General features: G+C 40.6%; 1 protein-coding gene across 5 annotated transcripts in view; it reads left to right on the forward strand.

Moving 5' to 3' along the window:
• Nucleotides 1–509: 509 nt before the first annotated feature.
• Nucleotides 510–25,592, forward strand: part of PHF21B (PHD finger protein 21B) — a 175,336-nt gene continuing 150,253 nt past the window's right edge. The window contains exons 1-3 of one of the 5 annotated variants that reach the window (XM_083821076.1): nucleotides 510–1,045; nucleotides 1,680–1,712; nucleotides 1,996–2,061. In XM_083821076.1, the coding sequence (XP_083677202.1) occupies nucleotides 992–1,045; nucleotides 1,680–1,712; nucleotides 1,996–2,061 (153 nt within the window). In that variant the 5' untranslated portion in view covers nucleotides 510–991. The remainder of the gene's footprint in view (nucleotides 1,046–1,679; nucleotides 1,713–1,995; nucleotides 2,062–25,592) is intronic. The other 4 variants (XM_083821073.1, XM_083821077.1, XM_083821074.1 and 1 more) reach the window with 4 other exon arrangements.

A 25,592-nucleotide genomic window follows, 5' to 3' on the forward strand; every position in this document is an offset into this window, starting at 1 on the left:
GCGTTTGGAAAATTCACCCTCCCAGGCAGCTGGCAGCTGCGTATGCCCCCAAACTGTGTTAGGGAGACAGTCAAGACCTCCCTGCCCCACAGCAGCTCCCCTGAAGTGAACTGGTGGGGGATATGTGTGAGGCGGGACGGTGTGAAGGGGTGCACTCCGCCCCTCCCCCGCCCGCCCTGTGGCTGCACTCTGTTGTTTTCTCGCCCACCACCACCGAGTCGGGGCGGGCAGTGCGCATGCGCGAGCCCGCAGCCCCCATGCTCCCCCGCCCCCCCGTCTCCATCCGGGCACCTTCGCGCTGCCCGGCGAGCCGCCGCACAACTTTTTTTCCCCCGGCAAAGTGAAATCAAGGCGCGGCCGTGCGCGCGCGCTGCGAGGAAATATAGTCCCTCCCGTCCCCCTTCCCCGCCCGGCCCCATTGGCGGGGGAAGGAGGGGGGAGGAGGAAAGGGGGGGCAAGGGGGCGGGGCGGAGGCTCAGGAAGGGGGGGTTGGGGGGGGAAGCGGGCGGGGGCGGCGGGGGAGGGGCTCCCCCAGTCCCAGTTTGGCGGAAAGTGAGTGATGAGTCTGTGTCCCCAGCAAAGAGGCGGCCAACTTGCTGGGCACGCCGAGGAGTTGGTCCCCGCCGCTCTCGGGGGCGCTTTTTTTTTTTTTTTTGAATATATCATCGCTATTGCCGATCCTTTTTTTTCGGTCATTTTTTTTGCTTCTTCTTTTTTTTTTTTTTTTTAAAGGGAGGGGTGGCTGCCCGGTTGCCAAAAGGAAAAAAATAAAAAAGCAAAAAGAAAGGAAAAAAACGCAAAAAAATTACAAAAACAAACCAACAACAAAAAAAAGCGAAAGGAAAGGGAGCAAAAACCAAGCAAGCCAAACAATCCAAACCAACAACAACAAATCCAAACCAAACAAACAACCAAACCAAACAAACAAACAAACAAAAAAACTTCCCTCGGATCTGAAAGTGGCAGGAAAAGTGCCCGGCAAGTTGCAGGAATGGAGCTACACAGCTTGCAAGAGGCGTTAAAAGTGGAAATCCAATGTCACCAGGTAAAAAAAAAAAAAAAAAAAAAAAGAAATAAAGTTTTAAAAAAAATCGTTTTCGTTCTCCCCGGCGCTTCTCCAGAGGGAGAGGAGGAGGAGGTGGCAGCTCACGCTACCCAGCAGCGGCTGACGCCTGCCGCGGGCTCCTGCGAGGGGCCGGGGGGGCGGCGGGGCCGGGGGGCGGTGGCGAGGCTTGGGGGGAGCGGCACGGCCCCGGGGACACCCCCCCTCGGCCCCCCGCGGCAACGGCGAGCACTTCGCCAAAGTAGTTTTGCGGATTGTTGGCTCGAGTTTTGTCTTGGCTTTCCTTGCTTTCTTTCTATATTTATGTGTGTGTGTGTCTCGGGCTGTGCTGGGTAGAGCCGGAGTTGTTGGTCGGGGCTTGCGGGAGTGAGTGTGCGAGAGTGTGTGTGCGTGCGTGTGTGTGTGCGTGTGTGTTGGAGAGATTAGGACGAGACTTGAATATTTATGAGCTTTGCTTGAAACTGACTCGCAGTGTTTACTTGCCTCTTTGTTCCTTACCCCCCTCCCTCCCCCGTCCTCACACATACATACATTTAAAAAAATCCATTAAACTTGAAACAGTTTCTAATTCCTCCTTTTTGGGGGGTGATTTTTATTTTTATTTTTATTTTTATAGAAACTAGTTGCACAGATGAAGCAAGATCCACAGGTAAATGTAGATCCTTTTTTTTCTCTTCTTCAGTATTTTATCCCTGCTGTAATAAGCGCAGTAGTGCTGGGACACCAGGATGAGAAACTTTATCAGTAAGAGATCTCATTTTGTAGTCTGCACTGAGCTTTCTTACTAAAGAGGGTGTTTTGTGTGTGCATGCTTTCGTACGGCTTTGGTGGAACGGTTTTGCCTTTGAACAATTTCTAGATCGCAAGTTTATTCATTACAGGGGTTAGTTTACACTTTGCCTTTAATATGCATCTTATTGCCGTTTTTGCAGAACGGGGATCTTAAGAAACAAATCCATGAAAGGCAATCAAGAATAGCAGCTCTTAATGAGAAACAAGTAAGGAACATATCGATTCAGTCATGTTTGGTTTTTCTTCTTGTTTTTACAATGCACTTTCTAAACATCTGAAAAGTGTCTGCATTAGCTGAATACCGACAGCAGAGAATATAACATCCGTTTTCCTAAGCGTAAAGTAAGAAAATGCATGTTTTCAAAATGAGGTCGGATTCTTGGATGTCTTGCTGGGGGAAAGAATGATTTTAGTACTACTTGTAGTAGAAAAATAAGCAGTAGTTAAAACGTAAAAAAAAAATAAAAAAAAATGAGGCGTCCATTTTGAGTTGGTCGACATGTTTTAGGAATATGGAAAATTCTCCTATCTTGGGCTACTTTGTGCACTTCTGTGTAATGTGCAGAGCAAGAGTTGGGAACGGGGAGGCTGGAGGACAGTTTGGAGCCATTTCTGGGTTTGATTACAGAACTATTTTTTATTGATCACTTTATTTTATTTCTTTTCTACTTCTTTATTTTTTTTCCTCCCCACTTGCCTTTCTCTTCCCTTGGTCTGATCTGACGTGTTAGCTTTTGATTCGAGTTCACTTAGGCACTCTCGCTCCCCCTCCCCCCTTCCAAAAATACGAATAAAAACAGATTAACCTGTTTCAGCCGCCGGAGGGGGGGGGAGAGGGAACTAAAAAATCGGAGGAGGAGAACAAAACAACCCAGAAACCTCTCCCCCCTCCCTCTCCCTCTCTCTCTACCACCTCCCAGACCCTCCTCAAACTTTCCTGTCCCCTGGCTGTGTAGGGGGGCGCCCCCCACTCGCGGGCAGGGAACGGCGTGGGGCGTTTCAGCACCGCGGACAGCAGCAGGGGATCTCATTCTCTGCCGAACTATCCGCCCCCCACCCCAAAAACCCCAGCCAAAGGCCCCTGTCCTCACTTGCAGGACTTCCACTGCGCGAAGGGCGGCTGACAAAGCCGGAGACAGATCTGCTTGCATGAGACCCCCACAGGAGTGAACTTTCCCTCTCCACCCCCTCTTTGCTCTCACCCTCTCTCTACTCTCACGACTCCCCCCATCTCTCACGACCCCCCCTATCTTTCACAACCTCCCCATCTCTCACACTCCCCTCCCCGCCACCCCCCGGCCCCCGGCAGCGTAGTTCCTACGGAACGCAGCGGCCGCTTCAGCACCACGGCCGCGGACAGCGCACGTGGGGCCGGGGCAGGGCGGGGGGCATGCGTGGGACCCCCTCTGGCTTGCTTTCTTTCTTTCTTTTTCTTTCTTTCTTTCTTTCTTTCTTTCTTTCTTTCTTTCTTTCTTTCTTTCTTTCTTTCTTTCTTTCTTTCTTTCTTTCTTTCTTTCTTTCTTTCTTTCTTTCTTTCTTTCTCTTTCTTTCTCTTTCTTTCTTTCTTTCTTTCTTTCTTTCTTTCTTTCTTTCTTTCTTTCTTTCTTTCTTTCTTTCTTTCTTTCTCTTTCTTTCTCTTTCTTTCTTTCTTTCTTTCTTTCTTTCTTTCTTTCTTTCTTTCTTTCTTTCTTTTCTTTTCTTTTCTTTTCTTTTTCTCCCTCTCCTCTCCTCTCCTCTCCTCTCCTCTCCTCTCCTCTCCTCTCCTCTCCTCTCCTCTCCTCTCCTCTCCTCTCCTCTCCTCTCCTCTCCTCTCCTCTCCTCTCCTCTCCTCTCCTCTCCTCTCCTCTCCTCTCCTCTCCTCTCCTCTCCTCTCCTCTCCTCTCCTCTCCTCTCCTCTCCTCTCCTCTCCTCTCCTCTCCTCTCCTCTCCTCTCCTCTCCCTCTCTTTTTTTTTTTTATTCTTCTCCTGGAGTTGTGCTTAAAGTTGAAAAGTGATCCGTGCATATATATAGTCTGTGCCCATAGGTGACGGCGATTATGTGCCACCCTTTTCCTCCCGGTTTATTGTAATCAGAATTTGTCAGCACTCTCAATTTGGTAGTGGAAGCTTCCATTTTGTGAGGAAGGGGTGTTGGTTTCTTCTAACATGGAGAAAAGTCTGCAGAGTTTGAAGGTGGGGGATGGGGCCCCATTCATGCTGAACATTACCATTTTGATTGCTTTGATGCCATTTTTGGAGGGGGGAGGGGATAGAATACTCAGCAGAGCACAAAGATGTTTAATCACTGTATAGAAGCAAATCAGATACTTTCTTCTTAAAAGCAAATCTGACACTACATGATAGCTAAGGGCTGTTAGTCTTTTTTTTTTTTTGTGGTGTAAAACAGCAAGTTGTTGACTCTAATACTACTGTACTGAGTAGAAGATTTTTTCTAAACAAGGTAACAGCCTTTACTGCAACAATGCATCTTTATGTGTTCTTTCTTCAATATGAAAATAGTTTTACTGTTCTAAGTGGGTATTTAGAACATACATTTGATCATTTTCCCCTGTATTGGAGCAACTATTTCAAGGCTGTTTAAATTTTTATGATGATAGTAAATGAGAAGCTATTTATTATGTGTCATGCTGGAATTTAGATAAGGCAGAGAGACACATTTGAAAATACAGTTTGAATGTTCTGATTCAGCTCGGTGAAAGAGGTTTGTGCTAAGCTTGCACAATCTATTTATGCATAATCCAAACTAACTAGTAAACAATTGTATATTTATGACTTGCCCTTCTCATAATCTTATAAATAAATCAATAAACTATGAAGTAATTAAACATAAAATACCAACATTCTGTAAACACCAGATTTGGCCTAGCAGGAAACCTACTATGTTTAGGCAAAAAAAATAATAATAGTTTTTTAGATTTATTTTACTGATTTCAACATCTTGTGCAACAAGAGCTTATAAGAGTCTAGCTCTTATAAATAAGAGTCTGGAGGATTTTAATAAGAGTCTAGCTGGTGATGTGCTGTCCTCTTGCTCCAGACTGCCACCTCTGGAGGTCTAAACTGGAATCTTTCTTGGGTCACAAGTGAAATGAGTTTGGAGGTCTTAGCCTTTGACCAAATCACAAAACCATCATGCAACTTTGCAGACCTGTTATAATTAGTAGTTGCTCCTTGGGTACTGGCTTAAAAGTGAGGTACTGGCTTAAAAGCTCTTGAGAGTCTCTTGAGGTGCAGTGAAAGCTGTTGAGACAATAGTTTGACTAGTTCTGCAGCTGTTTACTGGTTTCAGGCTCTCACTTTTGAGGGTACACCAAAACACTGAAGTAACCTTAAGAAGGCTGTGTAAGTAGGGAAGTTTTTTTTACATATGTTTTTCCCCCCAGCCACACTCACGCCCGATTTGTTTAGGCACAACTGATTCATAATTCAATAAAACATACCTTTGATTGTGCATGCATTGAATACAAAAGATACTGAAATTACATTTCAATTAAAATGCATGTGTGGATGTTGAAGCAGGCAGTAAAATGAATAACACATCTGGTAGAAATATAGCAGGGGGGAGTGTTACCTTTCAGCACCCCCACTCCTCAGTTTTCCATTGTAGCTGTTAGCATTTGTGGCAATATTTCTTTTCCTTTAAAATTACAAATAAAACCAGAAAGAATCGAACGAGAAACTCAACTTTTGGCATATGAGTTAAATGTATAAGGGAGATTTGTATGCACAGTTGACTTTTAAGTTGTGGCCTAATTAAAGATCCCTGGCTAGTCATTGATGCTTCTTTTTCTTGTTGGTGGTTTAGAGAAGTATGGAATATACTTTATATAGTTTTCCTATTTTCTCAGTCTTTTCAAATAAGTATTATGGAGCCATTATTTCCATTACCAAAATGGTGCAGCCTAAATCAATACTTAACTTGGCATCTTACTCAGAAAGACAAAAGTTAGACTTTTGTTCAGAGTCCATCCTTCATATACTATAGCTTTGATGAATTGTAATAGCATTTGAGAGTGGGTTACCTCTTCTTTAACAAGATATGATGTGTGAAGACTCCATTTGTTGGTCCAGTGGTTTTACACCTTCAATCTACAGCACATGCAGAGCAGCAGTAACATTTTTATCTAAATTGTCAAGCAACAAGCATTTATATGTAAATAAAAGAGCTATCATAACAGCCAGCATTGGTCTTAAAAGCACACCAGAGGTGCTCTGCTGCATGTGTTTCTTGCTTTGTTTATGTCCTTAAAGAGTCTTTAAGGGTCTTTTCATTTTAGAAAGTTGTCTCTTATTAATTAATAGATCAAGATAAACAAATAAAGAAACCTTTCACCTCCAGTTGGAAGTTAATTGTTACTGACAATAAATATTAGGTGGCGAGGCAGGTCTTAAAAATTAACAATGAGCATGTGTGGGCTACTATATTTTCGACTCTGATGAACTCTGAATTCAGACAGCCTGTCCTGGAGCGCAGTAATAAAAATATGTCTTCCTGAAAGACATTATGTATATGCCATTCACTTGTGCACTGCCTTATTTCTTTACCATAATTTACTATCTATGCAGAAAATCAACATTAGTTTCAGGCAGACTCCCCCAACCTTTGCTATTGCTGGTTTGTATTTTTGGGTAGTATATCTGAAATTAAATCGCTGACTGTATTTTGCCTGTGGTGATCACCAGTAAAGCCTGTTTGTGGAAAGTGTTAGACTTCTTAAAATTCAAATACAGTTCTTGTATGACTTGTTGGAAAGGATTTAGCTCAAGATGTCTGATTTTACCAATGTTGTATCTTTATTTTGGGGAAAAGGAGGAGGTGGTTTTTTGGTTTGTTGAAATTCAGGATGTGCTGTGCCTGGAAATGGCAACATTGTTTACACACATTAAAGGGAAAATTATTGACATTTGCAAAAGCTCAGTATTTCATACAGTTGGGTACTTTCAAAATTGTTGAAATCAAATAGGGGTTATAAGCGTCAGTGAAAACTGAGATAAAACCTGAAAGGCATTTCCAAATCAAGTTGAACCTAATGTGAAACTCTGTCACATGGCACACGCAGCACTCCCATTTACTGTGGCATGAATGGTATCTACTTAGGTTCATCCCAGCAGAATTTGGTTCGAAGGGCCTTACCAAGTACTCGCTGAAATCGAGGGAGGCAGGGTGACGAGCCCCAAGGTGAAATATTAAACTTTTCAATCACAAGTTTTTAAACATAAACGCAACAGGTATTAAATCTGGGCTTGACCTTACAGTTCCTCTGCATGTTGAGGTCCCACTGACTTTGCTGGGAAACCTGAATGACTGCAGAATCGAATGAACTTACTGGATCAAAGTAAAGATTAGTTCGGGACTGTAATTCAGAAAGCTTTTGTTCCTCCTATTTTTTGCTAGAACCAGCAATTTATTAGTTGCTTTGCCATCTGTTGAAGAAGTGACAAAACTAGGAAAGAATTTACCTTCAGCTTCTTGGAGGAGAAACTTGGGAATACAGTTTGCATAATGGCAAGCCCAGCCTTCTGTTTGTACTTTCAGTAATACTATGTTGAGATTCCATGTTCACATTGGGAAAAAGGGTAATAAAGACCATTTTCATAGAGGTGAACCACAATGGAAATATGTATCCTTGTGGATTTCTGCCTTCCATTAGGTTGTCCTTCTAAGATTCATGGAAATTGCACATCTGTAATGAAAATGTGTACTGGAGGGGTTAGAACCACCTTTTGTTTGGTAGCTGCTTGACTGGCATGTGAAATGCTATTTTGTTCTAGCATTTTTCTTTGACTGTATGCTGTTCTGTAGTTGTACAGTATATCACTTGGCAAGGCTAAGAGTTGAAAAGTGAACGTTACATTCATTCTAACCATTTTAAAGAGTTCACTTTGATATTTTAGCCACTTAAAAAACCTGCTGTCAGAACAGTACAATTGATTTCAATTAACTTTGAATTTCTTCAATAAGATGACTTTTATAATAAATCCAGTAATCCCATGATGCCTCATTAGAGGAGCTGGCTATGATGATTATCCCTGCGATATAGCATTTTTTTCATTATAATGCTTTTGTCTATTCAGAAGAAGGAAAAAAAAAAAAAGGAATTATGGCAACAATACCTTTTTAATTCACTTCTGGTTTTACACTAACAGAACCTGCTACCTGTTACACAGTGTAAAATACCTAATTTATACTTTCAGCAAACAGGTATTTGTTCAGATGTACACAATACTTTAGTAGGCAGACCCTTTCAAAGAAACTTTAGTTCTGTGTAGGAACTCTGTCTGGGAGTTAGAATTTGCTTTAACTTCCTAGTAGACACTTGGACAGTTAAAAGCTGTGCTTTCACAGGAGTCTTTGTCTAGAGCTCTGGTTTAATGGGACAAATTTTCAACTGGTTTGTGCCATACGTGCAGCTGATTTGGAATTGTGTTATCATGTCAGATGCTTGTATCAGATCATTTCCGAATCTAGCCCACTGACTCATTCTGCTTGTAGAAGAAAAGTAGAATATGGCTCTAAATGTCTCCTTTCCATATCATGGTGTTAGAGAAGGGTTTTTGAATCGTGATTTTAAATCTCATTTCCAGTAGGATACTGCATCACTCTAAACATTTCTCATATGTTCAAGTAGAGAAAATCCCTTTTCATCTCATTCCAGATTTGATTTTCAAGATTTGGTTTGATTTTTGATTTTCAAAGCATGAAGGTGTATAAAGGCACGTTAATACAGAGTTACTTTTAAGTTTTGCCTCTATGCCTTTCTCTTTGTGATCAAAGATAAAATATGCAGTATTTTTTTTACCTGATTATAAAATGATACCTCCCTCTCCCCTCAGCCCCCCAAAACAAAATCCGAAGCATCAACACAATTTCTCATCAATAGAGTTAAAGGGTAGAAGTTTGCAAATCAATAAGATAAGACCATGGTAAATGGTGCATGTGTGACCACGATGTCAAAGAGGGCAGTTTGTACATGCATAGTAGTTGGAGGTAAGGGAAGTACAAAAATGGGCTGCAAGTTTAAAATAAGAACAAAGAAAAACAACCAAAATTGGACTAATTGAAATGCAAATTTGTCTTTCTGCCATTAAAGTAGTCAGTTATTTCAACCTAACAGAATTATATTTGGTCTATCCAGTCCTCGTGGTTAAATCAACTTAACCACACTTCCCTTATGTGCATCTATATAAATGTATGTGTGTCTTTTTTTTTCTTTCTTTTTTTTTAATTATTCACTTAAGGTGGTGCCACTTTGTTATTTGGAAATATTTTTCTTGAGCCAAAATGTACTTCCTTAAATATGCTCGCTCTCTCTCCCCCTTTCTATCTCTCTTTGAATCAGCTACTTATTGTTATGTAGTAGCAATTTCCAGAGTGTCATATGAAATTGCTGATGCGGCTTAGTTCTAGCTACAACCTGCAACTGCCAATAGTAAGCATCTATTGAAATCTAATATGTACTACAGGGCTTTTTTGCACAAGTACAGGCAGACCCTTCTGGATAATATACAGTGACAATGGAAAAAATATGAGGACGTGTTTTCTTTTTTTAAGCCATGGAGGAGTTAAGTGTATGCCTGAGTTTAAACTACAAAACAACCCATCTGACTGAAGGAAAGTAAACCAGAGAACTGGCCCTAAATGTGGCTTCAGGAGAATCAAAACAATAAGTATCTGTGAAATCTGTAGATATGATGGGTGGTGTTAACTTGAGGTGTTGCGAGGCAGTCTTATTTTCAGAATTGGAATTCAGCCCTAAGAGCTCGGGCATTGAGGTTGCGGCAAGAACAGTGTGTTCGTCTGGAAATTTGTCTGACTGCTTACATTTCTTCAAGAGAAGGGTATAATAGGTCTTGAAACAGAAGTTGAATCTGTACCTTACCAGGTTGATTTAACTTGATCATGTAGGTACTTTGTGATATAGCTTACTTCTTAACCAGAGAGAAGGAATGGCATAGCCTTTCTGAGCAAACTCGGCTATTGATGACAAATCTTACAAGATTACAGAAAGTAAAAATGTATATTATATTTTGATTAACATGAGTCAAGTGAGAATCATTGATACTTTTGACACACAGCAGAGATTAACCCGCAGCTTCTGTAATTTTACATTTTTCTAAAGCGCTTTGAATCAGCTAAGATTGCCTAAAGATTTATTGGCGAACTGAAGCTTTTCTAAGAATGAAAAAGATGAGAGAAGATTCCATTCTCAGAAATGCAGACTAGAGAGTCTCTGTGTCTGAATGTGCTCATTTGTGTGTATGTGTTGGTTGGGTGTGAGCATAAGGTCTTTCTCTTTGATATCATTCAGGCAGAAAGCCAATATGCGCATGTAAATGAGCCTGAAAATATAATTAAAAATATATACATACTGGGGACTGTAACACAGAATTTTATATGAGATGCAGGTTACAAAGTGACAAGTGACATTTCCTATATAATCACTGATACTAACTCTTGTCTGTGATTTATGCATCTCATATGTTATTAAGTACTGAACAGATAAATGCTGGAATTATTTCTTAAGATATAATTTCACCACAGTGAGTGAATGCAAAGTATGCCTTGCCCATTCTTCTCCCAAAACAAAAGCCAAAATACACCTACCATGAAAATGTTACTACGGACACTAAAACTATCTTATATAAGGTCAGATAAAGACCTCTTTGATAGAATATATCTCTTGGATATAAACTGTGGCAAAATAGACTTAGCTGTGTCATTAATATATTAAGATGAAGGAGATTCTGCAAATCATTAACACATATCTAGGAACTCAAATACAGATGGAAAAAGATAAAGATTGCCAGGTGAAAGACATAAACAATCTTGGCCTGTATTTCAGTGTAGATAACAAAGTCTTGCACGTAAAAGCTTACACAAGAGACATCTCAGAAACTCCAAACTTCAGGCAAGAAGCCAGTTTTCTTTGCTGTCTATTCTAAAAGTTAGGTTAGAGTGCTGGGTACAGAAGCTAACATTTCTGCTCTCCAGCTTGGAGAGTAGCTACTTTGTAAAGCTTTATTTCTTGTTTAAAAATACAAGTGGAATCCAGATGTATTTCTATCAGCAGCTCTGTAGCCCATAAATATATACAACCTTAGCTAGTGTCTTATTTACGTTATTTTATTAACATTCTTTGCTGAGTGGGCTTGAATGGAGCACAATCTCTCATATAGAGGATCTAATTATAAACACAAGGGACAGAACCAAATAAGCAGTCTTTAAAGGGAAAAGAGTCTGGCAGCTTTGTTTAAAGTGTCCTTTAACGAACTTCTTTAGCAGCTTGTATCTTAGCAACACATTTTATTACATAGCAGTGCAGGAGAAGCAGTTTGCAGATGTAGTTGCACAGTTGCACACAGTAATTTATTTCCCCCCTTTTTTTCCCCCTTTTTTTTTTTCTTTCCCTACTTCTCTGTGGTGACTCAACTGGAATGCGCAGTCTAGTTTTTCTAGCACTGATAGCTCACTCAAAATCCTTGGTTGGTTCATTTGTATCTGTTCTGTTTTGTTAGTTGATGAAAAAGGCATTTAATGTAGTAAATGCATAGTGATTTTGCTTGCTCTTAGAAATTCAGATATGACTGTTCTGAATAGGCATGGATTTCAATTAAAAACAAACCAAGCTTCTTTCAATGTGCTTTTTTGCTAGTAAGTGTTCTGTCCAGTGCTAGTCCTCGTTGCACACACAAACTAGTTTCCAGATTTGTAGGTTATTTACTCTTCACTGTTACATGGAGCTGTTTTAATCTGTCACCTTTTCCTCCTTGAAAGCTAATTGGAATATAGCAGTGACAAGAACATTTGTAAGCTTTTTTATTTTTCTTCCTTCTTAGACAAAACTTGGCACTTAAAATGCAAGTATATCAAAAAATAACTTGTTTTAAAACCAATTAAAATAGTGCACTACGGTTTCTCTTTCAGATGACCTGAAAGAGTTGAGAGTTTCTTTGTTGAAAAAAATACCTTTTTTTTTTTTCCTTTTTTTTTTCCCTCACATTACTAATTGCAGACTGAGTTCTACTTGCATGTTTTGACTGAAAAACACTGTGGGTAGCTCTTTTCAATAGGGTCTGTTGAGGAATGAGATACTACTGAAGATATATATGAGCAATAGAACCTAGACATTTTTTTTTTCTTCATAAATTAAAGGGAAAAATACTTCTTATGAGCAAACTAAATAGCATTCAGCTCAATTTGCATTTTCTGCAGGCTAGGCAGATGTAAATCCAGAAATATATTTCCCTGGAGTTCACTGGAGTTACCCACAGTTCGCTCTGGTGTGATAAAAATCAGAAACTGGTCAGAGGGAGAAAAGCAGGTGAGAAAAGGTGAGGGAAGAGAAGGGCAGTCCAGAGCATTAGGTGAACCCACAGAAGAGGGGTAAGCTTGTTGCCTTAAAGATACTGCTCTTGGGGAAGGTTTCATTATAAACTTCTTTTAACAAGTAACATGTTGGGGGTTGATATTAAAAAGTCAGGAGACATCCACTTCATGAAGTCCTTTGGTATTTGCAAATAGACAGGCGAAGGTTTTTGAAAGAGTTGGAATTGTTTCTATGCTTAATAGTAGTTAAATGTATTTGCATTAACTGACAAACCATTAAATTTCTTAAAACCTTATTTCAAAACAGAAGTTTCTTTTCTCTCCAGAATATTGATGGATTTGACTCTAGTTTTCTGTTTTCAGTATGTCAGGTGATAGTTTGCCTGTACCTTCAGAATTGCAATAGTTCAGCCTTATCAAGATGCGTAAAAGAAGTCCTCCAAACTTAAAACCAAAGTGTACTGTAAAAGGAGAAATAAAAGACAGTCCTAACTACTTTTAAAACACTGTGATATTAGACCTAAACCAGTAGGATGTCCTCTGAAACCAAAAGCATTTATGTTGCCGTATGATTAACTTACTTTTTTCTTTTGCAATTCAGCCCACTGTTTATTAACTTAAATTGGATTGAAAAAACTCTAAACTGGGGAATGCATCATAATCTTGCACAATCACCAGGATTAATGATGACAGCATGAACTGTTGAACAAGAAAATCATGAAATTTGCAGTATTGCTAGACAAAGGTGTTATATGCATTTCTGCAGCTGTATTGGCCATAACAGAAGGGAGTAGCAGTTTCTGGCATATTTCATATCCTGTCAGGAGAAATAGTATTTACAGCACACACAACATTTGAAGTCCTTGTCCCAGGGTTGTTTATTTTTTGTGTGTGTGTGTTAGTGCTGGGAATGTTTAAGTGAGGTGGAAAAGCAAGGGACTTAACACATTTAGAAAGTTCTTCTGCAAATACTGCAGTAACAAGGAACAAAATGAAGCATTTAATTACTTTCTGAAACATTTAGGAAACAATTAGGAACCTGTGTCTTGATTGGCCAAAGCAAAACATCCAGCTTGAGTTGTTCATTTTTGTATCAATAAAGAAAGAAAATACTGTTTTCCAGAAACACTAACATTTCCAGAGACTTCTTTAACCCTCTGAGTGATAGCATTGCACCTCATTACAGAAGTACTTTTACTAAAAGAAACTTAAAGGAACTTTCATCCCCAGATGAAGCAACAACTCATTTATAAACAATGAGATCAGGAACAATAGAAAGCTGAGTGCATTCTGCATGAATAATATAAATGAGGGTTGTGAAAAGCCTGTGATTTTAGTATGCCAAACTCAGTGTGGGAGTGCAGCATTCAGCTGATTTTTCAACACTGGAGATTCATCCTTTCTCTCCCCCACATGTATGTGCCAACATACATACACAGAGGACTAGCAGTGATGATTAAAGAAGGAAGTCATCAGCAACTCCTATGTGGTGATGTTGAGACTTGAGTGTAAATTCATAAAACTGATGGAACTCAGATTGAAATCTAGGCCAACACTTAGATTTAATGCATGCCTTAGGTAGGTGGAAGAAAGTCCGAAGACCTGATTTAAGACTAAAGTTTGAATGTCAGTCACTGTTCTTGGCTGCAATTCTGATTTTCTTAGCATTCGGGAGCTTTATGTCAGAGAGCTTATGAGGCCTTCAGAGTGAACTCATATTTCTGGTACCTTTAGGTATATCATTTTTATTGATGAGACTAAATATGGGTTTAAGCTCAGGATTTCAGGCCTCTTGGTTGAAAAAAACAATTAGCTCTACTTGGTTATTTTCTCCTTTCTTCCCATTGCATTTACTTAAATAAAGTCTTTCTTCTAAAGGTGCTGAACTGTAAGCTCTTTGGATCTGGTTCTCTCTTTGTCCTGTGTATATTCAGTGTTTGGCTTAATGAGATTCTTTTCACAGAATCACAGAATAGAATCATAGAACATCCTGAGTTGGAAGGGACCCATAAGGATCATCAAGTCCAACTCCTGGTACCACACAGGTCTACCCAGAAATTCAGACCATGTGACTGAGTTCACAGTCCAAACACTTCTTAAACTGCGGCAGGCTTGGTGCTGTGACTACTTCCCTGGGGAGCCTGTTCCAGTGTGTGACAACCCTCCCAGTGAAGAGCCTCTTCCTGATATCTAGTCTAAACCTCCCCTGTCACAGCTTGACACCATTCCCATGGGTCCTATCACTGGTCACTAAAGAGAATAGATTGGCACCTGCCCCTCCACTCCCCCTCCTGAGGAAGCTGTACACCATGATGAGGTCTCCCCTCAGCCTCCTCTTCTCCAGGCTGAACAGGCCTAGTGACCTCAGCCGCTCCTCATACATCTTCCCCTCTAGGCCTTTCACCATCATCATAGCCCTCCTCTGGACACTCTCCAACAGTTTCACGTCCTTTTTGTACTGCGGTGCCCAGAACTGCACACAGTACTAGGGGAGAGGCTGCACCAGCGCAGAGTAGAGCGGGACAATCCTTTCCCTCAACCGACTAGCAATGCCATGCTTGATGCACCCCAGGATACGGTTGTCTCTCCTGGCTGCCAGGGCACACTGCTGGCTCATACTCAACTTACTGTCAACCACAACCCCCAGATCCCTCTCTGCAGGGCTGCTCTCCAGCGTCTCATCACTGAATCTATAGGTATAGCCAGGGTTGCCCTGTCCCAGGTGCAGGACCTGGCACTTGCTCTTGTTAAACTTCATGTGTTTGGTGATTGCCCAGCTCTCCAATCTGTCCAGATCTCTCTGCAAGGCCTTTCCACCCTCAACAGAGTCCACAACTCCTCCAAGTTTGGTGTCGTCAGGAAATTTGCTCAAAACACCTTCTAGTCCTACATCCAAACCGTTTAAAAAAACATTGAAGAGGACTGGCTCTAACATGGAGCCTTGAGGGGACCCCACTAGTGACCATCTGCCAGCCTGATGCAACCCCATTTATCACAACCCTTTGAGCCCTGCCTGTCAGCCAATTGGTCACCCATTGTATGATGTTTTTGTTTAGCTGTATGCTGGACATTTTATCCAGTAGGATCCTATGGGAAACTGTCAAAAGCTTTATTGAAGTCCAAAAAGATCACATCAGCTGGTTTCCCTTGATTTTCCAGGACTCCCAGACAATAAGGTAATGCAAACAGCGAGTAATAAATCGAAGGCAACTGTCGCTGATGTTTAGCCAGTGACAGAATAAACTTTCCCCAAGCTCATCTTTGAGTGTCTTTGCCAAGCATGTTACAAATACAGAGTAAGCAAGTTTGAATTTTTCTGTCTCAGGCTGTCTGAGATAATCCACTACATCTACAATTGTAGATCTCATATCATATAAAAAAGTTTGTAGTTTTGTAGAATATAGCATGTATAGTTATTTTCTTAAAGTTGTGGGGTTTTTTTGTTTGTTTTGTTTTGTTTTTCATTTCAGTCCCTTGTCATTCTTGGAAATGGACACCTATTAAACTGAGTTCTGTCAGATGATAATGGTGGATTTTGTAAGATAGTCCAATGTCCTGAAAGCTGGACTGAAATCCACTAATATATTTCCTAAAGATTTTTCTACTGTATGACATCTTTTAGTTTTACTAGTGTTAACTGAGCACAAAGCAGTGAGCAAATGCTTTGTCCATAATTACCATTTGTGATAGGCTCCCATTTTGCTTCACCATTATTATTATTTTTTTAAAAAGAAAAAGAAGTAGAAAAGTTATCACTGTTTCATCAGCTAGATTAAGATCTTGTAGTTTTGTTGCATTCAGTTGAGCTGTAACTCTTGATACTTCCTGAGCATCTGAACTATGTGGACATAACTTCCCCCACCACACCCAAACTACTCTTTATTAAAAAAACAATTTTATTAAACAAACAACTCGTAAATTGACCAACCACTGATACAAAGCATAACTTAATCCCTGAGGTTCTTACTCCTTCTTTAAGCTAGTTCCCACCAAAGTCACTGTTAATTTGCTACTTAGAGTTTCTCAAATGACTGTGTAAAGATCGTGGCTAAACCTTCAGATTTTGGTTCTACTTTTATTATTCCTGTAAGAAATAGCTTTAATAATGTTGTTCTTCCAGAAGAAATTCCAAATAATAAAAAACTATATATTGCTACATATTTACTTAACAATTCAGTATTGTTTAAAAGGGATCTTGCAATCATCAGGCGCTTGTGTATTCATCAGCTAGCTTCTGGGCTGTTGCAAACTATCATGTAAATACATAGTTAAAAAGTTTTTAAAATGCATTATTCTCACCAGATTGGACAAATACATGACCTGAGGTTTATTAAGATGCAGATTCTTGACACAACAGTGCTTAGAGCTCTTATAGTCTGTTGGGTTATGACCCACTGAAGAAATTTTACCTTCCCAGGTCAAGGATCCATTAGTTAGAACAATTCCTCCAAAATCATTACACTATTAGCAGCTTAGAAAGGCTTGAAATTAGCATTAAAGAAGGACTGGACTGGGAATTTGGTGTGATATGCTGAATGTGCAATGAAACAGTCTTATACAAAAATTATTTGGTTGCTTTACAAGCACATCCTATCTTATTCTGAGAGAACTATCCCCGGTTTAGACGTCCAAAATGTTTTGTTTTCTTTTGTTTTAGTGACAATGACTTAGAGGGAGAAATAGACACAAATTTATGTTTCAAGGCCAGATTCTGCCAAACTCAAGGACTTTGGCGTAAGTGCCCTTCTTATTTAAAGGAGAAAGATTCCTCTCCACCTGGCAGGAGAGGTTTTCATGCTGCATAGACATCAAAACAACCAAAGAGCTTGAGAAACAGGAGTAAGAGGTGATGTCCAGAGTGAATACAGTAAAGTTTAAGCTCATGGGTTCTTTGTGAACAAAGCAGGGAGGCCCAAGCACTGGGACACAGAATTGAGTGGGACAGCAGGTAAAAGTTTGAGTAGATGATTTCTTTCTCAGTTCCTTTCCCAGTTCCCAGCAAAGGGGAGGCTGAGGAGATTGTGTGAAGTTTGTGACTGTATGCATACCTCTAGCTGGCATAGCTTAGAGCAGAGTTTTATCTTCTCGTGTTTTCTCTTTTCCTGGAAGAAATTGTATGACAAATTAGCTAATGATGAGAGGCAGGAATTCTGTTCTGCAAGTTTGATGTTAGGTGGGGAGCTAAGATGCGGATTGGTATTCCTATGCACACATTTCAGTTTTACTCTATTTGCATGAAGTTGATCCATTCTTGCATGGAACAAAATTTTACTGAATACATACCCAGGAAATGTGTAGAGAGTTGACTTTTAATCTCACTCAAATCAGTAGTGGCTGGAATTGCCAAAATGCTTTGTGTTTTTGTTTCTTAAGACTGATACACTTCATCTTCTCTTAATTGCCAGCTATAACTGGAGATTGGATTAATGGAGTCCCCCAGGGCTCAGTACTGGGGCCAGTCCTCTTCAATATCTTTATCGATGATCTGGATGAGGGGATTGAGTGCACCCTCAGTAAGTTTGCAGATGACACCAAGTTAGGTGCGTGTGTTGATCTGCTCGAGGGTAGGAAGGCTCTGCAGGAGGATCTGGATAGGCTGGACCGATGGGCTGAGGCCAACTGTATGAAGTTCAACAAGGCCAAGTGCCAGGTCCTGCACCTGGGACGTAACAACCCCAAGCAGAGCTACAGGCTGGGAGATGAGTGGTTGGAAAGCTGCCTGGCAGAGAAGGACCTGGGAGTACTGGTTGATAGTCGGCTGAATACGAGCCAGCAGTGTGCTCAGGTGGCCAAGAAGGCCAACAGCATCCTGGCTTGTATCAGAAACAGCGTGGCCAGCAGGACTAGGTAAGTGATTGTCCCCCTGTACTCAGCTCTGGTGAGGCCGCACCTCGAATACTGTGTTCAGTTTTGGGCCCCTCACTACAAGAAGGACATGGAGGTGCTTGAGAGAGTCCAGAGAAGGGCGAGGAAGCTGGTGAGGCGTCTGGAGAACAAGTCTTATGAGGAGCAGCTGAGGGAGCTGGGATTGTTCAGCCTGGAGAAGAGGAGGCTCAGGGGCGACCTTATCGCTCTCTATAGGTACCTTAAAGAAGGCTGTAGCAAGGTAGGGGTTGGTCTATTCTCCCATGTGCCTGGTGACAGGACAAGGGGGAATGGGCTAAAGTTGCGCCAGGGGAGGTTTAGGTTGGATATTAGGAAGAACTTCTTTACTGAGAGGGTTGTTAGGCATTGGAATGGGCTGCCCAGGGAAGTGGTTGAGTCACCATCCCTGGAGGTCTTTAAGAGATGTTTAGATGTTGAGCTTAGTGATATGGTTTGGTGGAGGACTTGTTAGTGTTAGGTCAGAGGTTGGACTGGGTGATCTTGGAGGTCTCTTCCAACCTAGACGATTCTGTGATTCTGTGATTCTGTAATTTTCTTTACTGTAGTGTCATTATTAACCTTTCTGTATTCGGATATCCATGTTAAAATGTTTGATTAACCCTCTAGTTACCGTTATGATGTCTCTGTTCAGAGTGGTAATTTAAAGATAAGTCATTTTATTTATACTTATTCTTAATTCCCAGACTGGATGAGTCAGTTTTCTTACCTTACCTATGTACCAAGAGATAATAAAAAGCTGATCTAGCAAAACTCTTGTTTTCTGTAGGTTTACCTACCTAAACTAAAACAAAGTTATCCTGGCCTTTCATTGGGCAGATAAGAATATATATCAATGTTGTCTTGAGAGATATTCCCATGTGATGCTATCCCTTGGCATGACTAAGACAATCTGTTTCTACTGTGGATATTCAGAATGTTCTCTGAGTAGCGCGAGTAATCGTATAGTGAAAACTGAATTTCTGCTAGTCTCTGGTAGTTGTATTGGCTCCCAACTGGCTTCCTGTCTTTCTTGCTCTTTCACTCTTGAGTGATTTTTATGTTGAAACATGAGCTACACTCTTGCAATACGATCCTTTTGTTTAGCTTCTTGGGGTTTGTAGGAGGAGGGTAGCTATGTCCACAGTAGCAAGCAGAGCAGTGCAATGGAAGATCTGGAAAGCAGAACAGTTGGTGCTGGGGACCTGTTGTCTGCCCTGTACACATACTTGGGGTTAGGCTAGCTCTGGTCTGGGCCCAGGGAGTGAATGTCTGTTACACATTAAGTGTGCTCTGGAAGAGTACTTTTCAATTATTTTAATCCAAAAGTAATCCACTTGGTCTGCTCCAAGATAGCTTTATAATGCAAACTGAAGCACAAGAAGGGTTGAGCACTGGGTGATCTGCTTCCAAAGTGAGTTCTTGATTTGGAAATGATAATTAATGTGGATTTCCTCAGTATTTATTCCTTGCTGATGGGTTCCTCACTCAACACAGCATCACTCAACTCCAGCTCTTCTGTCTTTATTGATGATGATATCACAGGGCATGAATGGAGAGGAGAGAAGAAAACAGCTGACATCCTTGCGAGCATGAATGTATCAACTCCTGTTATCTTTTCCCACGCTATTTTGAGGGCTACAAATGTTTTACATCTCTGAGCTCTGGACCATTTCAGGTCTAATGGAATTCTGAAATCCTACTTAAAACTTTAATTTCTTTAATTTCAGACATGAAGCCTATACCTTACTCTGGCAAGGAACACTGTTCCTCAAGGAGAAAGTCTCTTCCATGGTATAATAGTATTTAGGGCTGCAGTCTGCAAGCAATTTACCTGTGTTAATGGCAGTTAGCAAATGTGAATTTTGTTACCTTGCCTGGATATAACATCAGCAGAACACTTTGGAACTCCTTATATTTCTTGAAGAAATATCACCAATTCACTTTTTTAGTAAGGAATATTTCCTTTCTTGTCAGTTTCCTAATGCTCGTAGCATTGTCCAGAACATGAGACCCAGAAAAAATAATGTGATTCATATACACAGTTAAAACTTCTTTGGCTTGGTTTGCCTTTAACATTTTGCTTGCTGTAGGAAAGTAAGCAAATAACATAAGTGGAAGAAAGCATACTAGTGCCTAGATTTCTTTAATGTCAAATAATAGTGGCTTTTATACAACAAGGGAGCAGATGGCTAGTTGCCCAGTATTCCTTAAACAAAAAAACAAAAAAACAACAACAAAAAAACCTTAGCATTCTTTCTCTCAAAACTTAACTGATACAGACTTTCAGTGCTTCTAGGAGCTGTGCAAGCAGCGTGGAAGGAGATCAAAATGCCAGTGGCGTTTCCTCCTGTCAGATAGGGGACTATATAGATTGGTTTAGGTTTCACACAGACTGCATGGTATCTAGGTTGTACCATAATGTAGCTGATCACTCTGCGTTCCCAGCAGGTGCTCAGATACCACAGGTAGGGGTGCGGGTGGATGACCTTATACAATTCTTGCCTGATATGTAGTCATTATTTCATCCTGTCAGGATGTTTTTCAATGTCGTGACACTCCTCCTCTGCAGTAATGAGTCTGCATAGAAACATATGACTACATCTCTCAGTTAGATGGAGATCTGTGTATGCTAAGAGATGAGGGCATACTAGTATGTTCAGTGCATAACAAATGTTTCTTTAAAACTTTGTGAGATGCGTGGTATGTAAAGGTAAATTGTACAGTGGGCCTCTTACTGCAGTTATGGTAGAAATAAAGGTTGGGACTTGTGTTAGCCTCAAAGAAGTGATGAGAAAAATAAGGCTCTGAAACAACTTTCAAACAGAGAAAGTGAAAGCAAAGAACCACTGTTAAAAGCAAGGGGAATCTGTGACATGCAAAGGTGCTGGGGAGGCTTGGCTGGCTGCAGGGGAAGAAAGCACATAGCACTTGTTCATAAGCTGTAATGTTTGGAAATATTTCTGCAGGACACAGAAAAAATGTTAAGAGATGAAAGGGTAACTCAAAATGTTAGCCAGTTTCTATTTACTGCATATGGGAAGTCAGTTCCAGCTATCATAAATTTCCCGATGCCCAGATGCTTTTGTCATATTAAGAAACTGATTTCAAAATTATTTTCTCTTCTGGGTCTTACAGCATTTGTCATAGGAGTGTCTTTTATAATAACCTGAGTGCAGAGGGTGTTTTTTTGTTGTTTGTTTGTTTGTTTTGTTTTGTTTTGTTTTCCAAAACAGAGGTTGCTGACTTAGTTTGTAGGACAGACTTGGTATTCTCACAATAAGTCAGAATGTTGCTGGCACTTCATTTTTCACTGTGATTTTGGTACCTGGAAGCCCTGAAACATTTTTCCAAAGTGCAGTGTTCCACTTAGAAGCAGAAGGGTAAACAGAGGGCTCTCTACAGACTCAGAGATGAGGGTGACAGTGTAAATTCTGACACTGGTATTTCTTTTTTGCTGCCAGGAAGCACCAGAAGATGGCATGGTTTGTACAGATGCATGCTTGAAAGTGAATGAGTGAGCTTGTGAAAGTGCTATTAATAATCTTGGGTAGGGTGTTAAACACTATCATAAAGAAAAGCAGGAATGTGCAGTATTTTAATCCTTATTTCTTCTTTCTGCCAGTAAGGGATAGTAGTGAAGTCCAGCCTATCCTTTTCTGAGTTTGAATGGCACAGAAAAGGAGAGGAGGAAGTGAAAAGAAAGAAAATGATGTAATTGTGGTGCAACAAATGCAGTGAGGTCAGCCTAACGAAAAAAGGTATTGATGGTAATGGGTAGACATGGCACCTTCTCTCAATAATTTTGACATAAAACTTTTTGTATCTTCTCAGGAATCTGTCAGTCAACCCTGATACAACCCTTATCCCTCTCACTTCCTCTTCACTCCCCGCAGCTCCCAGGAAACACGGTGTGAGGAGCACAGGGTAGTAAGATACTAGTTTACCATCTTGACTGAAGTGCCAGTGCCTGCTAGCTTTAGGGGCTCAGGGTGTAAAAGTACAGTATTTGTTTCATCTTAAAAGCAATCCTAATGTTAGGAAAAGTAGGAGTGTATTTTAAAAAGGTATTTTTGTGGGATTCTGCAACATTGATGGGCTCTGCGCAGCCTCCCAGTGTTTTCACTGGAGGAGGGCAGGAAGCTTCCACACCTCATGCTGCCCCTCTCCACATAGCGGCCCCAGCTGTCATCCAGGGGGAGGAGAACTGGTGGAGCCTCAGCTCCTAGAGTCACCGTAGCCTGACCAGTGCAAATAATGATCTGCTTTTTACAGAGACAGAGGTGTATTTGTTTTCTCCCCTGGGAGGAAGAAAAGAACAGGAGAGGAGCTGTGTGTGATGTGAAGAACAATCTGCTGTTAATTTGACTTTAATGATCTGAGCCAGCAGATAAATGCTTATGTTATTTTTCAGTGTTTGAAAAGCTCAGACAGGGAGGCTACTAAGACGCAGTAATGCATGTGGGCACATTTGAAAGAGGAAATTTTTCTTTTGATCAGATATAGGAAGAAAAGGATTGCCTACATTTTACTGGACCCAAAGTTTGCTTTCCCACAGATGAAACTCTATATTTTATGGGTTTTTGCTAGTTTAATGCAAAGGAGTTTTCAGTTCAGCGGTTCGTTGAGATCATGGACTACTTATATAATATTTCTCTAGCCTTCTAAAAGTGCAAAGAACTACAAAATTATAAAGAACTACACAAATTCTTGGTTAAAAGTTAATTAGTACGGGTATGAATTTAGACAGGAGAAGAAGCCAGATAGAACAAACTCCTCTACCATGATTGTTTCAGCATGTGAGAATGTCTGAGTTGCTGTGGCTGATAATCACTGCATTGTAAAATGCATGGAAAAGCTGTGTGGCTAAGGTTGAGAGTACATATTTGTATATTGTTGCCCATCCCATCCAGAGACTAGTGCTTCCTCTTTAAGGGCAGGTTGAGTTTACCTCCATGACTTGGTTCTGTATGAATTCTTGAGGTGGAGAGCTCCAGACAGCATCTGATTCTGATGTACGCCAGGCGTAACTCCGCAGAAGTTGATGGAGTGCTGTAACATGAAACTGCTTTTAGAATCACCACAGTACTTACAGGGGTACTTGGGACTTGCTCTGTCATCCCATGTGCTTGTTTCTGAAAATGGAACATTTGAACACGCAGGGACATCTGGGGGATGGCTTGTATTTTCTGCTGGTTTAAAAATTCCTGAAATCGGTACATATACACCAGTGGGTAACTTGGCTCGGTATGAGTAAAGGTGGGATTTTAACAGAACTGTTAGGTAAATGCACTCACACTTCTTCTTTCCATCTCTCCTGAGATGCTGTCTTTCATTTCCTGAGGTAACTGGCATGTATCTGAAGCAGCTATATATATAAGCACTCTACGTTTCAGATGTGTATTGTTTGGTTTTTCATTTGTGTTTATTTCACGAATAATCTGTGTGCATGTAGAAGTGTAAAGAGGCAGTGATTTCTTTAGATAGTTGACCCCAGCCTTCAGGTGTTGAATAACTATTCCAAACTTCTTTAGAAAATCTCATCTTAACTGGGATCTTGGAACATCTGTTAAAGATGCTGAAACTCCCTGGTGGTTGACAGGTTAGAAAAGCTGTCCATGTATTTTCACAGTCCAAAGGAGCTGAAGAAAGGTTTGCATCATGGTTTGTAGGGTTTTGTTTTGTTTTGTTTTGCTTTGTTTCTGTCTCTATTGGATTAGTTAGTAGTCAGAGGTAAACATTGTGTTGGATCATTCTGGAATTTTATATCTCCATAGTATCATGTGAATCGCTTTGCAGATGGGATGCTTCCAAGTATGAAGAGTGTTTGGATGATGTAACAAAATGTAGTTTTCAAACTGAAATTATGCTAACCACAGTAGGGGTAGGAAACACTGTGCATATATAAAGCTAATATTACAGGATACCTATCAGAAGTTTTTAAGGAATACATGGACTAGGATTTTAAATACAGTTCTGTATCCATAGGTGCATTGCCTCTCCAGTATGCTCTTTGTTGTATTCCTTATGGGGTAAGGAGTAGTACAGTTAAGAACAATTCTTCTCTGAGAAGTGTCAGTGTGTACAGCTAGACTTTTCTTGCTCAATAGATCTGCTTTTTTTTTCTTTTTGCCGTGTAGCTTAATGATGTAGCATTGGATTTTCAAAAGCTCTCAACAATGGCCTGTACTATCTCTTGCTGAAGTCAATAGTTTTACTGTTGACTTCAGCTGAAGCAGACTAAATGCTTCTTCAAGAAGAGCTTTTGCTGAAACCTGTCTGTAACTACGATCCCATGTGTAAGTTATCCCAGAAGAGTCTGATCACAGGAGTACCTCTGGTCCCTAGTCCCAAGTCCTTGATCAGTGAACTTCCTTCAACCTTAGTCTAGCAGCCCCTGGAGTATTCTTGTTGAGAAAGGACAACAGACTGTAGGACCAATGCTCATTAAACTTCACTAAATTTGTAGGAACTGCCCAAGGAACATGTTCAAAAGAGACTTTTTTTTTCCCCAATTACCTTTAAGATGCTTTTCTTCCCTCTTCAGATTTAGTAAGTGTTAGAGTCACCAGTAGAGAGTGAGCCAAAAGCCATTTTGCTTTTGATCCAAGGCCATTTCACAGTCAATTGAAAGGTCCCTGGTATATAGCATGGACTCATTTCCACTTCTTACAGATTTTCTAGTGGCCTTGGTGCCTTACCTTCAGTTAGGCCAAATGCCAAGTCCCATGTTTTCATGGAGCTTGTTGATAACTTAATGGCCTTGTATCTTCACCCTTCTGTCTGGTTTTTCTGAAATTGCACAGTAGATTCTTCTCAGTATTAACTAAGTTTCATCTGCCATCCAGTGGGAGTGGTAGACTTCTTGAGCTGAAAGGTGTCAAGTTGTTAAGGTTGTTTGTTGTTCTTTCCTACTTAGTAAGTTGTAAGAAGAATCTTAGCACCCTTTTCAGCAGTAGTGAACAATGTTTCTGCTTTCCTGGTTATTTCAGTAGGCATCAGTGGCATTTTGTTGTCCCAGGGAGGGCTGAGAATCTCGTGGGACAACTCTTTGTCCAGGACACCTGCTCTAGGAGTTGCTGGATGTGTTGCTGTTCCTTCTCAGTAAGAGTAGAGTTTGGCTTTTGTTCTGCACAGATGTTGTTGCCTTCAGAGTGTGCCGCTGAAAGTGCATTTTGCATTTTGAAATTGGAATTTGCACATGGCAGTAAAATTTTAAAAAAGAACAGAGACAATATAGGAAAATCCTTGCATTGACTGGGCCAAGCACCCTGTTTAACTCCCCAGTGGAGGTCCTGTCTTGCTTTGCTTCCCAGAAGAAGCCACTCTAAGACCCTTATGAACGAATTAATGTCTTCTGGAAAGTGTAGGACTTTGCTTTAATGTTGCTATTTACAGCCAAAGTGATACACCAGTCAAAATTAAGGCACAGGTGCAATGTGCTGCAGATAAAGGTCTAAAACACCGTCTGTTCTTCATAGTTTACTATCCTAGTCCTCTATCTAGCAACTAATTCTGAGTAAAAGCAGCAGAGCAGCTGACCATTTG

Source organism: Anser anser (assembly GCF_964211835.1).
Source record: "Anser anser genome assembly, chromosome: 1".
Taxonomy (NCBI): domain Eukaryota; kingdom Metazoa; phylum Chordata; class Aves; order Anseriformes; family Anatidae; genus Anser; species Anser anser.